General features: G+C 47.7%; 1 protein-coding gene across 5 annotated transcripts in view; it reads right to left on the bottom strand.

The window, feature by feature from the left end:
- Positions 1–1,231: 1,231 nt before the first annotated feature.
- The window catches only part of Ptcd2 (pentatricopeptide repeat domain 2), a 31,125-nt gene continuing 16,339 nt past the window's right edge, over positions 1,232–16,017 (bottom strand). For all 5 annotated transcript variants that reach the window (XM_052743448.1, XM_052743451.1, XM_052743449.1 and 2 more), the window contains 3 exons: positions 13,313–13,387; positions 6,652–6,765; positions 1,232–2,026 (listed from right to left, as the gene is read on the bottom strand). In XM_052743448.1, the coding sequence (XP_052599408.1) occupies positions 1,796–2,026; positions 6,652–6,765; positions 13,313–13,387 (420 nt within the window). In that variant the 3' untranslated portion in view covers positions 1,232–1,795. The remainder of the gene's footprint in view (positions 2,027–6,651; positions 6,766–13,312; positions 13,388–16,017) is intronic.

The following is a 16,017-nucleotide window of genomic DNA, read 5'->3' as shown; positions in this document are numbered from 1 at the left end:
CCATTATCGTCTATGAAGACAAAAACTTTTGAAATTTTTTTTTTTTTTTGAGACAGTTTCTCTCTGTAGTTTTGGTGCCTGTCCTAGATCTCGCTCTATAGACCAGGCTGGCCTTGAACTCAGAGATCCGCCTGGCTCTGCCTCCCGAGTGCTGGCATTAAAGGCGTGCTCCACCACTGCCCAGTGGGTTTTGTTTTAAATGAGGATGTCTAATGCTTCATAGAACACAGGCAAAATCCGTTTGACACCCGTGAGATGGGCTCCTGTGTACTGCCAGAGCAGGACACACAATTCCTCAACTAGGGGGGACCACTCTGCCACCCACTAAGGTGGTGACAAGAGATGATGTGGCACAGCACTTCGGTGCCAGGCCCAGTCTGCCTGCTTTACACTCTTGGTGGGTTCACACTCACTTTAAGTCAGCACGCTGGCTATTAGCCCCACTTACCAAAGGAGCAAACTGATGGTCTACGGGCACACAGTAAGCCACGGGAGTCCTTAGCAGTCTGGAAAGATCTCAGGAGGGACTGTCTAGCCTCAGAAGAGACATAAGATGGCAGGCACTGTGGGAAGGATACCAGACCAGTCGTCTAGTGTCCCACCCTATTAGTTCTGCCAGTTTGGACAAGTCATTTCCTCAACCTGAAAGAGGAGCGAGTTAGGAGGTGCGGGAGACTCCTCTAACTCTAAAATTTCTGATTCTGAAGACCACTCTTGCCTGAGAAGAGCAATGAAGGGAACAGACTTTATTCTGGAAACGGCCTCAGGGGCAAGCTGAAGCAAGCTTGGTCTCTGCTGCGGTTCAACACCTGGCTGGGCCCTTCAGAAACACGAACGAGTGAGATGGCTCCTGGCTTCCTTTTGTAAATGATCCCATATGCACAATTCATCCAACGCTGCATTTCAGACTGTGCCAAAAACAGCCTGCTGTCGAGATAATAATGGTAATAATCAAAGTAACAGAAACAATGCACACAGAGAAAGTGCAGCTCACACACACACACACACACACACACACACACACACACACACACACACACACACACACGGTGACAGGCAGGACCGAGTATTTATGATGTTCAAAGGGAAACTGAGCATCCCTCGGTTTTTACCAGCACTATCTATGGCTTGCCAATGATGAAGACAATAACCATTTAAATTTGGCATACTTACCAATTCTGAAAGCTAACTTATAGTTTTGTTTACACGCTGAGAAGAGACAAACACGATCTCAAGTCTGTGCGGGCACCTTTTATTTCTTGTTTTGGAGAAAGATTCACTCTACTGAACCCTGAATGAAAATGTCAAATCATCCAAGCACGCACAGGCAATGTTATTTTGTAGACGGAAAAATGATGGCAGAGATGAGAGAAGGCGGCCTTGGACATTCCAACATGGTAGAAAGGGTTTCGGCTCTCTCGAATTCAGTGAGGACATCACTCGCAAGGTGTCTCTCCTGTGAAAGGCTGGGCAAGGTTGATGAGGTCATGGGAAATTCCTTCTGCGGTACTTCCTGAGTTCCACTCTGGTGCTGGACTGCGTTAGCGGCTGCGGTCCTTACTCTGGAGCAGCTGACACAGGTGCCTTTCTGTGGCAACCACGCTTTCCTTGCCTGAGCTAGCTCTTCGCATCTCTCTGATCAGCAAATCACCACTCAGGGGACTCGGGACTTAGGAGACCGGGCACAGGCACAGTGCCACTGCAGTGAAATGCCCGGCATCTTGGAGAAGCCAATAGTTCACCTAAAGCAGGTGCCTCCAAGCGGCTCCTGCAGACCCGGGAGGTGGAAAACAAGTTACTCAGTCAGCAGGGTCTGGCTGAGCGGTTGTAAGGTCCGTCGGCTGACCGTCCTCATCTTCTTCCTTAATAGCACTGTGTTGGATTTCTTGTCCAGGGGGACATGGCAGAGCATAGCGTCCAACGTGTAAACGGAGACTTGGCCGTTAATGTGCAGCTTCGCATAGACCTCCTCAAACTTAGCTGTGAGGGTGGGGTTGTCCTTCAGTTTTTCCCTCACTTTGGCCAGCTGGAAAAAAGAGTAATCATTACATCACAATGATGTCTTCCTATTCTCTAAGAAGCAAAACAGACATTCAGAAATGGACAGCATACTCATAAAGATGAACACCAGGGCACACAGGCACAACTGAATGTAAGAGCCTCTGTGAGTCACACACAAAGTTCAAAACTAAAGCTGTATCATTTTACCTTATAAAAGGAACTCAAATAGCACACGCTTTACAACAAAACATAACTGGAAGAGGTCAAATGCCAGCAGAATCAACAAGGTAAGGGTGAGTCAGGGGTAGGCCAGATCATGTGGACTTCACATACAGTCCCCGGAAAGATGCTTGGAATTCATCCTAAAAGCCAGGGGATGACAGGGGCTATGGTGTGATCGAGACTTAACAGGCCGCACAGAGGAGAAATGGGGCGGGGGGGGGGGGCGGCAGCAGAAATGTGGAGACAATTCCAGAACCCACATCATGGCCTAGAGGAGAAAAAATTTAGACTGGGAAACACACAGGAAAGATGGAGAGGTGGACGCATGTGAGGCACACTGTGGATACAGTGAGGCACTCTGGCTAGGAGCTGAAGGAAACAAGGTCAATGCCACCTTCCTAACTTGGGTCTTAGGAACATGATGGTGGACACTGTCACTGACTGAGATGGGGAGATCTGGAATTCTGTTCTGGAGGTAAAACATCAAGGTAGACATGCCAAGGAGACCACTGGCTAGACAGGCCTGAGATACAGAGCAGAAGACCAGATGTAGAACAGTAGTCACAAGCCCATGGTACTAACCCTACAAAAATGGGCCAGCTCAAACTCAGGATGTGAACAAAGTCAACCTTTTCCTTAGTTCAATTCCAACTGAGGACTCAGACTAACATCCCAGTGAAGGTCAAGCTTCCTAACATCCTTTGGGCGTCTTCTAAATAAATCCTAACTCTGTTTGACACCGGTACATCTTCCTTCCAGACACGGGCTCCTGACTGAACCGCAGACAATCAGCTTCATGTTCTGTGAGAACAGCTCGCTCAGCACTCAGGTTCAAGGTGGGACGATGCACCCCACCCACGTTCATGTGGGGGCACAGGCTTCCCACGGAAGCCGAGCAGAACAGGCAGGAGGGACGTTCACCCAGCTGCACTAGCCACAGTGGGTCCATCACCTCAGAGACCTTCAGCAGCCTCCCAACAGCCACGGGATGCAGGTGAGATCACATCATAGTGCTCTGTTAACTTAGTTTTTAAAAAAATCAATGAAGAAACAGCTAACATTGGAGCGCTTTCATTAACACCATCTCAGAAAACCAAAATCACTCTCCTGTACTCCTCTGTGGTGTTCTATCTACAGCAGTTGACAGACTCAACACACTTTTAATAACTACTGGTACGAACATTAAGTACAGGATTTTCAAAGCATAGTTTGGGGCCTGGAGAGATGGCTCAGCAGTTACCAGCACCCACTGCTTCACAGAGGGGCCAGTTTTGGTTCCTGGCACCTACATGCTGGCTCACAACGGGTCTCTAACCCCAACTCCAGAGGATCTGGTGCCCTCTTCTGGCTTCCAAGGCCACTCCATACATTAGGTGAATAGACATACATGTAAGCAAAAAACTCAACACATAAAATTTAGAAAATAAAATAAAATCTTTAAAAATATAGTTTTATTAGAGTCTGTATGCAATCTGTCTGTCTCCCCACCACCCTCTCCCTGTCTCTCTGTCTGTTTCTCTCTCCCTATTTCTCTCTTTTTCTCTCTCTCTCTCTCTCTCTCTCTCTCTCTCTCTCCTCTCCCCCCCCCCCACCCCCACCCCCACACACACACACGGACCTAGCTAAAGCCAGGCATACGCGTTCATTTGGTGGAAATGCCAGCACTTGAGAGGCTAATGTCGGAGGCTCCTGGGTTTCAGGCCAGCCTGGGCTGCACAGCAGGACCCTGCCTCGGAAAACAACAATGACAACACAACAAAGAAACAAGTGAACAAAACAAAACAACTAGCTCAAAAGACACTGGAGCTTTCCCATCACGCAATTCCCCGAGAGTCTCACAGGAACCAGGGGGAGCAGGCTGAAGGCCAGGGCAAGTTTTCAGGGTGAGGCTTGTCTGTGTGCTGTAGACATAAATGGGTGACAACAGGCCGTGATGATTTACTAAAAATAACGACTGAGAAAAACGGAAGTTGCATCGGTACTGTTATCACACATTCCTGTGTGTGCACGTACAAATACGCATGTGCGTATACACATGATCTCCAGCACACACAGGCACAGCTGTGCAGCCTACAGTCTGTTCATACCTCCATGTCCTCTGCTTTTTTAAACTTACTCCAACATGGTCTGGGAAGATGCCAACCCAGTCCAAGTGAAGACCTCTAATAGGAAGAAGCCAATCATGGCCAGTGAGATTCCTGACCACTTCCTTGCTGGCAGGAAGACGTCTATGGGCAGAAGGGAGGAGACAGGTGGGACAGAGCTGGGATGATGAATGATGAGGAAGGAAATGTTACCTGCCCCCCAGGTGCCTGTTCTGCCAACTCAGCCTGGACCAGAACCGGCAAAGCACAGGACAGTGGAAAAAGGAAGGAGGACCGTCTACAGGCCACTTGGTCAGAACGAGTGACGTGTGAGCAGGATCGCCAACGGCAGGACCAGCGGTAATAACACGCTTTCTTAGGTCTTCACCCCTCCCTCTGCATGTTACTGGAGGTACACACGACCACATTTTGGGCTGGAGAGCTGGCTCAGGGGTTAAGGGTGCTTACTGCTCTTGCAGAGGAGCTAGGTTCAGTTTCTAGCACCCACATTAGGTAGCTTAAAACCTCCTCCTGTAACTCCCTTTCCAGGAGACCTGATGCCCTCCGGCCTCTGCAGGCATCTGGACACATGATGCAAATAAACTCAGAGGCACACACAGGTACACACAAGTAATAGGTAAAGCTTTTAAAATAGTGGCTACATTTCAAATGATCAGCAGTAACTTCTGCTGTGTGCTCACGTCCTCAGTGAGGCACAGGAGCTCATTTATTTCACTGTTTTCAATTTTTAGGAACTGCTGTTTTCATTTATATTTAATTTGATTTTAGTGTTTAGGAAGCATTTACTATTGTTGCAAAGCCAAATGTACAAAGCACACTCAGGGAAATCCTACTTCTACTCCTTAGCCACTTTTTCATACCTGTTTTGGTGACATTTTTGGTTTTCTACATTAGTTGAAATGTAAATGTACAAAGGTATCTGGCCATGTATCTCACTTAATGGCTGGGATTCTGAGGAATGCAGTTAGGCCTGAGAGGTTCCCAAAGGTTTAAAGGCATTCAGAGTCCTAAGTGAACTCCGTCTCTCCTCAGCACTGGCTCTTGGTTCTTTTCTTGTAATTTTCAAAAAGAACTCTCTGTATTAGGGTTGCTCAGCTCTTTGTTATATGATTAAAAATTGAAAGTGTTTTCTTCAAGATTACTCACCTTTTTATTTTGCTATAATGTTTCAGTCACACAAAATCAAATTTTTAGGGCTGGCAAGATGGCTCAACATGTAGGGGTGCTTGCCACCAAGTAGGGGTGCTTGCCACCAAGCCTGAGAACCCGGATCCAAAATTACATGGTGGAAGGCAAGAACCAACTTTGGAAAAAGTCTTCTGACTTCCACATGTACTGTGGTACATGTGTGTTCAGACACACATAGGCACGCACACACACCATACACATACACAAAATAAAGAAATATAAAAACAGATAAATGTGAGGAAAGGTTTTATGTGGAGGCGGGAGGAGATAGCTTTGTCAAAGAGTCTGCTTTGCAAAACTAAAGACTTCAAATTTGATCTCCAGCACCCATGTAAAAAGCCAGGATGATCCAAAAAGGCGGGCTTTTCATCTGGAAGTTGGGAGGTAGAGAGAGGCAGATCTCCGGTGCTCACTGGTCCCCAGGACCTTGTGAGAAATAAGTAAGGTGGACTCTGAGAGCTGGGGAAGAGAATGGCTGAGCTGTATCTTCAAGCCATTCCTTCCTTTAAACAAGCTAGTCTTCTTGTTTGTTTTAAGTTAAGCCACAGGAAAAGTATAGTGGTCTGTTTACTGACCTTACAAATGCCAGTTCTTCCAAAGTTACCTTACCACGTTAACTTTGGAAGAACTGGCATTTGTAAGGTCCAGCTTTCCTAGCTAAACCCAGCATGTGTCTTCTCATTTGTAGGACAGATAATATACACAGTAAAGCTGATAGGACTGATTCACAAGGAGAGACAGACAGTGTCCAGGAGCAGGGAAAGGAGGACGGACAACGGAGATGCTGGAGAGAGGGACGCGCAGTCACCATGGGCATACAGCAACCACAGCCAGCGGCTGATGGTGGGCTAGTCACTCTCTTCGGCTTGTTTCTATTTCCTCCCTCAAACAGGAAGCAAGGGTTAGCTGAGAGTGAGGAGCGCGGAAAAGGTACCGGAGGCTTGAGAGAAGCCGGTTCCCCGAGATTCCCAGGAGCCATATTACACCAGGAGGAAAAACAGTCTTCGCACTGAGCATGCGCGTCCTGAAACCGCAGGAGACACGGCTGGGTCTGACCTCCTGCTGAAGGGGTCGACTCGGGTACTACACCAGGTGAGCTGAAGGGCGCCCTTGCACTTGGCACCGGCACACTTACCACATCCTCTGAGAACGTGTGTCTTTTCACAAATACCGATACATTCCTGTCAACAGTGTCTTGTAAGATCTTTATCACGTTTTCCAACATATTTGACCGGACATGGATTAAAATCTGGATAAAAGAACAGACAAGACTGAGCTGGCTTTTCAATGTGCACTGGCAGACATGCATTTTTTAATAGTATTTCCTGATTCCTTTGCTCAGATCCGTTTTTTGTTTGTCCTTTAAGTGCTTTGCATGTCTGCCCACTAGCAATAGTGTACTTTCCTATCGCTAACGGCACTGCGGTTGCTGGGGCCAGCGAGGTCCACAGAGAGCAGAGGTGTTTGCCACACAAGCCTGAGTCTGATTCCTGAATTCCACAAAAAGAATGAGAAACAACTTCACAGTTATGCTCTGACCTCTGCATACACACACACACACACACACACACACACACACACACACACACACACACACACACACGGTGCCTGGCTGAAGAAATCTTACCCCTGGCAATCACTAGCTATGTGACTCCCACATGCAAACATGGCTTTTAACTTCCTCATCTGTTAGTGGAAAGGTGGTCTCAAGGCCCCGTCCTGTCACTGTGAACATTAAGTGAAACACCAGCACAGCAGGTACAGGCACCTTTCACCTGTCAGTTAACCGCAGCACACCGGCTGCGCCAGGCGGAGTGGAAGCTGGCCCAGGTCTCAGTGGAGCCTCGCTATCTGCACGGCACCCATTAAAGACCCTTCCAAACTGGGTGCCAACCCAAGCTTTCAAGACGGCCCTGCTGACGGCTCCCACCAGCCTGGCACACACGGCACACGGAGGAGCAAGGCTCACTTAATCTCATCATCAGTACTCAGAGGACAATCTGAGACACAGAGAAAAGTTTTAAAAAATGAGAATAACTGAGAATTCACCGACCAATGTTAATCACTATTTATGATTTGATGTGTTACCTTCAAAATGTATTTTCCCCAAAATTAGATTTTTCCTTTGCTAGTTACTAAATAATTTTGCTTAACACTAGAAATAATTGGACTAAGACCACATACTGAATAAATGTACAGCAATTAGCCATACCATATATATTGTTTATACTGATTGATGTATATACATTAAAATGAAAAAACCCAGTAATTTTTTAAACTTGAAAAAAAGGGATTAAACCAAAAGGAATAAACACTTTTAAAGCCCGATCCCTAAGAAAGGCAGTGTTTCCTCTCCATACAGAGCTAGCTGTATCGGGCCACCCACCCCTTTTGTAACGTCTGTTTGCTGGAGCACTGGGATTTTTACTGTCATAACAAAACTGATGCAGGCTATTCAGGAAGGGAAGAAGATCACTGACTCCCAGTTCTGGAGGTGCAGGCCACAGAGCCGACCTGAGCTCAGCCAGGGAAGGCGCTCACCTGAGTCATACCATGGCAGATGTGGAAGCGGGGATCATATCTCAAAGAGGAAACCGGAGAGCAGATGGTGGGGCCTGACTAGGCTTCTAGAACATTCTTACAATGACCATCGTCCCTCCTGAGAGCACACCTCCAGTGACTTAGTAGGACCACCCTCTAGGCACCTCCTTTTTTCTTCCAACTTCAAAAAAGTATTTTTTAAACAATTTCCTACATGTATATAATGAATTTTGACCACACCCAGCCTTCCATTCCCTTCTCTTCTCCCCATGCCACTCCCTCTGGAATACTTCCTCTTCCCGACATGCCCTCCTATTTTCGTGTCCTTTTAAAAAATACCCGAGAGTTTAATTAGGGTTGCACATGCATGGGTTATTTACTAGATCACGGGTAGCTCACAGTGGCTACACGCCTGAAGAAAAACGACGCTGCATCCTCCAGACGCCACTAATTGCCAATAGCTCCTCACAAAAGGATGGAGCCTCATGGAGACACTGTATCTTAAAGGTCTCCTGCCTCGTTCTCATCACGCTAAGGGCCAAGCCTCCAACAGATGGACTCCTGAGAGACAAACAAAATCTGAGGGCAAGCAGCTCATTGGGGAAGGGGTTATCTTTAGTCCTAAGGAACAGAATGGAACACTTCTCAGCCTGAGCTGGAACTGGGGAGCAGTTAGACACTCACCAGTCTAACAAACACATGAGAGCAGTGGGTACACTAACCACTGTCAACACCTCTGCGAGGTGAATTCTGTTCCACATGAGTCTCTAAAGTCCCGCCAGATTCCTAGAGAAATGGTAAGAATCCAAATGCGATCACCAAGTGGCCCGCACTGGCCTCTGGGAGTGGAAACTCACTCTGTGATGCTGAGTAACACTGCCAAGGAGGGCTTGTGGTTCTTTTGAGGCTGACGGGCTGGAGTCAGCACACATGTGTCTTGATGAGATCATAGACTAAATGAATGCGGGATATAGCAAGTGTCAGCTAGGAAAAGAAGAAACCAGCTCCTCTGGGTCATATAGGCAGCAGAAGCAATTCAGATAAAAAGAAAATTAAGTTGGGGGAGGATTAGGTCAGTTCAAATTCTAATGCACAGCAGCAAAAGATTTTAGTGTAAGACATTGATTTTTAAAATAGACCAAGAAAACTTTCATCTATTTTTACTAATATTGACTCAACAGACTCTCACTGTCAGCCCACCTGTGAGGTTAACAAATTGTTAAGGATTCCAAGTAGATGACCACCTTGGAAAAGCTGAAGCCTATTACGTCATTTAAAGAGCATAGGCCAGCAGAAGACCCGGATGTGAAAACCTCCTCAACGAATGCACTGTCTCTTTCTTGTCATCCCAGAGGACGAAGAAACAGGTTTATAATGCAACAGAGGGGTTTAGATTGGACATCGAGAAGTTTCCCAAGTGGGAATTTTTAAAGAATAAGACTGTTTTATTAAAGTTTCCCAATAGTAGGTAATTCCATGACCGCGTTCACGAAGAGATTCAAATTTAACATTAATTCAAGGTTCCTTACGTGTGGTCCTTAACCACAACATGGTGATTCTACCCGTGTGCTGGCTGGCTTTCCTCCCACATCGGAGAACAGAAGCTGCCTTGTAGTGCATGAGCCCCAGGCCCCAGCCACAGGGCGTGGATACACTTCTCCCCCTTCTCAACAGGCTCAAGGTACATCCCCACCAAAACATCTTCTCATTTGGAAAAAGAAATTACTGCATTTCTGTACCAACCGTGAGAGACAGGTATGGGAGAACTCTTAACCCACAGAACGGGCCCCTGCACTGGCAGTGAGCGGGCTATGCTTGTCAGGACCTTGATCTTCCCGGGACTATTCAGGAGTAGAGAGTCCCAGGTCTGGATGGCAGGCACAGACTTCCTTCCTATCTTCATGCATCTCATCTCCCTGGAGAGATGGGAGACCCGGCTTTGTAGCGTGCCATCTGTGTTAAAACCCCGTTGTCCACTGATCTGTGAGAACTTGGCAATTTATTTGCCCTGGATTATCCCTTTCCACATCTGCACCACAGAGTAATACGTCCCAACAGGACTCTACAAAACTAACAAATCACAAAGCATCTAGCCTGGTGCCTTAGCTAAAGTCAAATGAAAACCTGCCTGTCTAAGCCTCTTCAGGCGCCCACCACTACCGTCATCTCTACTCCAGGGAAAGCCAACAGTAACTCACGCACCGCATCTCTCCCCCCACGCTCACGCGTAGTTTTCCTTCCTAACACCTCAGCCACTTGGTGCTGGTGGGAGATTCCCTCCGAGTCCCAGCACCTCTCCCATCCCACCAGGAAACGAGCACATCTGAAGACACTCTCTAGGAGGCAGTTTCGCACCTGGACACTAGAGGTGTCCAGATCCAACGGGAAACAAGAGGAAGGTAATAGCTGTCCTTCTGTTGTGATGATTAAAGGAAAGAATGGATATGAAGCAGTTAGCCCGGGGCAGGAAGCAGTCAGTGTTCAATACCGGCAGTGACTGACATGAGGTAAGTTAATAACAGGAATCTTTCTGTAACAAGTCCTAGAGCAGGATCTAAGCAGAGCTCCAAGCTTCTGAGGAAACACAGTAATACTTACAGGTAATAACTTTCAGAATCACCCTCAGATGCCACCCTGTACTGGTGCCCACCCTGTACTGGTGCCCACCCTGTACTGGTGCCCACCCTGTACTGGTGCCCACCCTGTACTGGTGTACTAGGTAAGCTAGGTAAGCTTTCAAGGTATACTTAGAAAACTGAGGTCAGACACAAAGCCTAAAGAATCCCGTGGACTGGACCCAAGGACTTGAAGCTAGTAGGAGGTGGCTATAATCAGCAGTGTATTCTTTTCATGGAAAGCCTCACCAAAAACAATCTGTTAGCTGGGTGGTGGTGGCGCATGCCTTTAATCCCAGCACTTGGGAGGCAGAGGCAGGCAAATCTCTGTGAGTTCAAGGCCAGCCTGGTCTATAGAGCGAGATCCAGGACAGGCACCAAAACTACACAGAGAAACCCTGTCTCAAAAAAAAAACAAAAACAAAAGCAAACAAACTGACAAACAAAAACAAAAACCAAAAAAACAAAAAAGTGATCTGTGGGAAAGCACTGTCCTTTCACCTACGTCCCTCCGACCCCACAGCCCTGTCCTCCAGAACGCTGCCCCACAGCTGACTTGTACCCCACAGCCCTGTCCTCCAGAACGCCGCCCCACAGCTGACTTGTACCCCACAGCCCTGTCCTCCAGAACGCCGCCCCACAGCTGACCTGTGCCCCACAGCTGACTTGTGCCCCACAGCCCTGTCCTCCAGAACGCCGCCCCACAGCTGACCTGTGCCCCACAGCTGTCCTGTGCCCCACAGCCCTGTCCTCCAGAACGCCGCCCCACAGCTGACCTGTAGTGGTCGCTGTTCTTGCCATGTGAGAAAACAGCCAACAGAAAGAAATTAAGGGAGGAGGGCTTGGAGGCGGAACAGGCCTGGCTGCAAAGGCTGGGACAGAAGAAGCTCTTCCATCTGGCTGGTCTGGGGGAGCTCAGGCTGGAACCAGAGCAGAAAGCACCTTCAAAGTGCACCCCCTACTGGCTCTCTCCTACTATGGAGGCCGCAGTCCCAAAGGGCCCACAGCCCCTAACACAGCATCCCAGCTAGAAGCAAACACAGAAGCCAACAGGAATGCCTCAGTCCAAACCCATCGAGTCTCCTTCACTCTCCTTAGCGGCTCTGCAGCCCAGCTCTGTCCTTCCTTCAGTCCCATCTCAAGACACCCACGGCACGGTTGTGACCTAGTTCACGTCACACTGGTGCTGACATACTTCTAGTCCAAAAGGAGTTCTTCAGCGTAACCCCTGGATCATTTTAGAAGACAAGACAATGAGAGGTGGGAATCTGAAGGGCTCGAGAGATGACTCAGTGGTTCATAGCACTTGTGGTTCTTGCACAGGATCCAGGTTTGGTTCCTAGTACTCACAGGGCAGCTCACAACCACCCATAACTCCAGTTCTAGGGGATCTGATGTCCTCTTCTTCTGACCTCCCTAGGCACTGGGCATGCACATGGCGCACACATATACACACAGCCAAACCACGCATATACATAAATGAATAAATTTAAAAAGTTGGGTGGGGGCTCGTCCTTCACAACTCCCCACAGCACAGACCCACTCAGTTCATAGGCAAGGGCTCAGACGGGGCTGGCCGAGTGGAGGACGTGCTTCTTTAAAGACAGAACAGTCTTTGTTTCCTTGGTCCAAAAGCCTTGGCCGACTCACTGCTCAAAAACTGGGAGTAGTGGACAGGACTGCTGTGATCTTTAGTACTGAGGCCCACCTAGTGTCCTGGGAGAAAACTTGTTTTCAGTGTGACTATTTGACATGTCTTGGCTGAATGAGCGCAGCCCCTTGCAGACCCCCAACAAGGCCCCACACAGGTGGCACAGAAGCCCAGAGAAGCCAACAGGTAGATGTCCCTCGGCAGACCGACAATGCAAATAGATGCCATCTCCCCAGTGCCTACGGACTGCACAGCAAGTGTGGTGGCTTGAAAGAAAATGGCCCCCAAAGGGCGTGGCACTGTTAGGAGGTGCGGCCTTGCTGGAGGAAGTGTCACTGTGGGGGCGGGCTCTGAGGTCTCTTTTGCTCAAGCTTCCCTCAGTGTGACAGTCAGTCGACTTCCTGTTGCCTGCAAGTTGTAGCACTCTCAGCTCCAGCACCACGTCTGCCTGCATGCTGACATGCTCCCCACCATGATGATAATGGACTGAACCTCTGAAACTGTAAGCAAGCCACCCCAATTAAATGTTTTCTGTATAAGAGTTGCCATGGTCATGGTGTCTCTTCACAGCAATAAAGACCCTAACTAAGACAGCATGTATAGTGGCCTACCAGTCACATGCACATCACAAGTTAGCTACCACAGATGGATGCAGTTAGCATTCAGGCTTCACCCAGGGCCAGGGAAGAGTCTGGCTAATACAACCACCCTCTTTTCTCAAACCTACAGCCTTCTCACCTGTGCCTCAAACGTCCAGTGGGCACCCTGCCGTATACCTGAGCGGACCCACGGCCCCACCATTCATAATCTCCCAGAAGCTCTGTGGCGACGACTTCTCTCATAGGATGGCTCTTCCCAGAGAGAAGTTCGGTAAGTGACTATCTTTAACTAAATGACAACGCTGGACAATCAGATCACTGCACACAGACAAAAACAGCAGGCATCTGACCACATTCCAACTCACTTTAAACTACAAGGAAATCACTTACATTTAAGTTAGTACAGGTTATACTCTCTGGATTCATGATTTGGGAAAAAATGGACATGGCTTTTTCCACCTGGTTCTGGAAGGAAAAACAAAAGTCATTCTCCAAAGCATGCAGCCATCACTCCATTCTCCTACATACCACGTAGAGAAAGCAGGATGTTCCCAGGCATGGGGCCTCAGAGTTTTAAATCAACAATGGGATTTTTTAATAACCAAAATTAAATAAGCACTACATAAGGGTTTCCCCCAGTGACATGGTATCCTATGTTTTAGCAATCTCTCTGGAGGCATTAAGCTGGCAGTTTTCCTTCTCCTACTGAAACAGCTCTGAGGAAAATGACAGTGAGAGACGGAAAGAACCTCATCACTGGCATAATCAGTGTAGCCTCAACCAGAGAAGACGTGGGTACCCGTCAGAATCCCTGGAGATGGAGCCCAGCAAGGTGGAGAAGGAGGCAGGCAGAGGTCCTACACGATACAGAAAGGGCCTCCACATTCTAGGTTCTACGAGGCTCCCCACCAGCACAACCTAGAGTCCATGACCTAAATGTGGGCCTGCAGTGATTGGAGTTGAGGTAAGGGGCAAACTGGGGGTCCCTAGGGAGGTTAATGGTGAGGATGTCCATGGCAAAGCTGTAGCTGCAGGAGGCAGTGTGTCTCTTTGGTAGCAGCAGAGAAGAGGCTGCATCCCGAAATCCTGTTGCCACAGATCAGGGAGAAACAAGTGTGGGCATATGTATGCAGGACTGCAGGTTACAATATGGAGTTGTTATACAAAGGAAAGCCTGCCCATCTAGACGAGGGCTTTGGTGTTTCTGTCTCTTTGACATGAATTTATTACCAATGGTGTTCAAAAAGAAATATGTATTTTTGAGGGATGAGTAATCAAAAGAGAATCAGTATAAGAACTGTGTAAACAGAGTTTTTTTTTTTTTTTAAATAAGAGGAAAGGGACACAATAAAACAAAACTGAGAAAATAATCAGTAAAGGAAACTCCAGTATGACAAATGTGTTCATGGACACAGAGGATAAAAATAAGAAAGATGAAGAAGAGCACATCAATCAGCCACAGAAATGAAGTCAGGCAGAGCTTTCCACAGCAGCGAGGAGAACAAAAGGCCAAAGTTCAAAAACAAACAATAAACCCTCAAGAAAAGCAAGTGCTACCTCAAAAGGTTAAATCTGGCAAGACTGTAGGATCAGTACAAATAAATAACTTAAAACGTCAAGAGCTCAGGTAATGTGCTTGTTGGGAGAACTCCTCAGAAGGCCCATCCCAGGCACAGGAGAGAACACAGAACAGCAGCTGTGGCGATGACAACAAACCACCGAGCCGTAAAGGACCACAACTCTGCAGAATTTGGTCACAGAGCAGTGTGAAGGCTATGCACCTGGGAAGGGAGAATGATACCACACAAAAGGAAAATAAGGGCGCAGAAATTCAAAATATAGGGTCCATTTCCTCTCCTTTATTTCCTATTTAAAGCTGACAGATTGGGTATATTTAAGAGAAAAGCAAACAATACAAGAGGCAGCATATCAACTAAAATTCCATGATGGATGAAGAAGAAGGAGCAAGAAAGAGAAAACACATTCACTTCACTATTAGCAGCTCCTGTCAAAGGAATTAGATTGAGGAAACTAAGTAACAAGACAGTTTTGAAGTAACCAGTAGAGAGGACACATGGACAGGAATGACCTGGGACAGTGACCCTGGCTAGCTGAGGCTGGGCTAAGTCCCACTCAGAGCAGCCTCCATCCGATTCTCCAACGTTCACAATAAAAGATGAATCCCCAGTACAAAGTTTCTCAGGACTCTAGAGTTAGTGAGGCTGAGCAGTTAATAAGGAATTACAGGGGACACAAGAAGAGAAAGCCCCCCAGTTCTTTTTTCGGTTTGCCTCCCTGGCTGACACCCAGTGCCTACAAACAGAGCAAACCACCTGCAGGAAAACACTGCACTCCCCTTTCAGACAAACAGCACAAGTCACCATCCTGCTCCATTCAGAAATTGGCCAACTTCACTTTAAAAGTAGCTAGCACAGCAGTAGTAGAAATTGTCATATTTTAAGTTGTAAGAATACAAAGCACCAAATAAAATTCCACCTAAGATTGCAAAATGGTGGGAGAGAGATGGTGGTGGGTTGGAGCCAAGATGCCCCACGGTGGGTAAGAGACAGAGACACACCATGCAGGCCACAGTCATGTGGAGAGTTTTATTAGAGGTGAAGGGGGAAGGGGGAGGGGAGAGGAAAAGGGAGTGCAGAGCTGCCTCATGGGAAGAGAAAGAAAGAGAAGAAAAGAGAGAGGAAGAGAAAGAGAGAGAAAGAGAGTGGGTGGGGGGCTCAGAGAAGGAGAGAAAAAAAAGAAGAGATAAGGAGGGCGGGGCCCTACCTTTTATAAGGAGACTTGGCGCATGCGCAGAGAGACTGCTTAGCAATGAGCACATGATGTTGTCTGTGGTGGCCCCCAGAGGCTTCCTAGTGAGAACTTACTCACAGTCAGAGAATCTGAGCTTGCTTTACCCAGCAGGGCTGCATAATGGGATGATTTGGCCATGGGCGTGGTTACCAGATGTTTGGAAGGGTCTACACTTGGCTGTACGGTGTGCTTTGGCCTTGCAAGGAGGTCTTTTGCCTCTCCCCTTGGCATATTATAAAAAGCCCTTTTGAATAAAGCTCTGGGTGTCTGGGTATTGACCCAAG

The sequence above is a fragment of the Peromyscus californicus genome, unplaced genomic scaffold (assembly GCF_007827085.1).
Source record: "Peromyscus californicus insignis strain IS unplaced genomic scaffold, ASM782708v3 Scaffold_18__1_contigs__length_77618521, whole genome shotgun sequence".
Lineage (NCBI taxonomy): Eukaryota > Metazoa > Chordata > Mammalia > Rodentia > Cricetidae > Peromyscus > Peromyscus californicus.
This window is presented reverse-complemented; position numbering and strand designations above follow the sequence as displayed.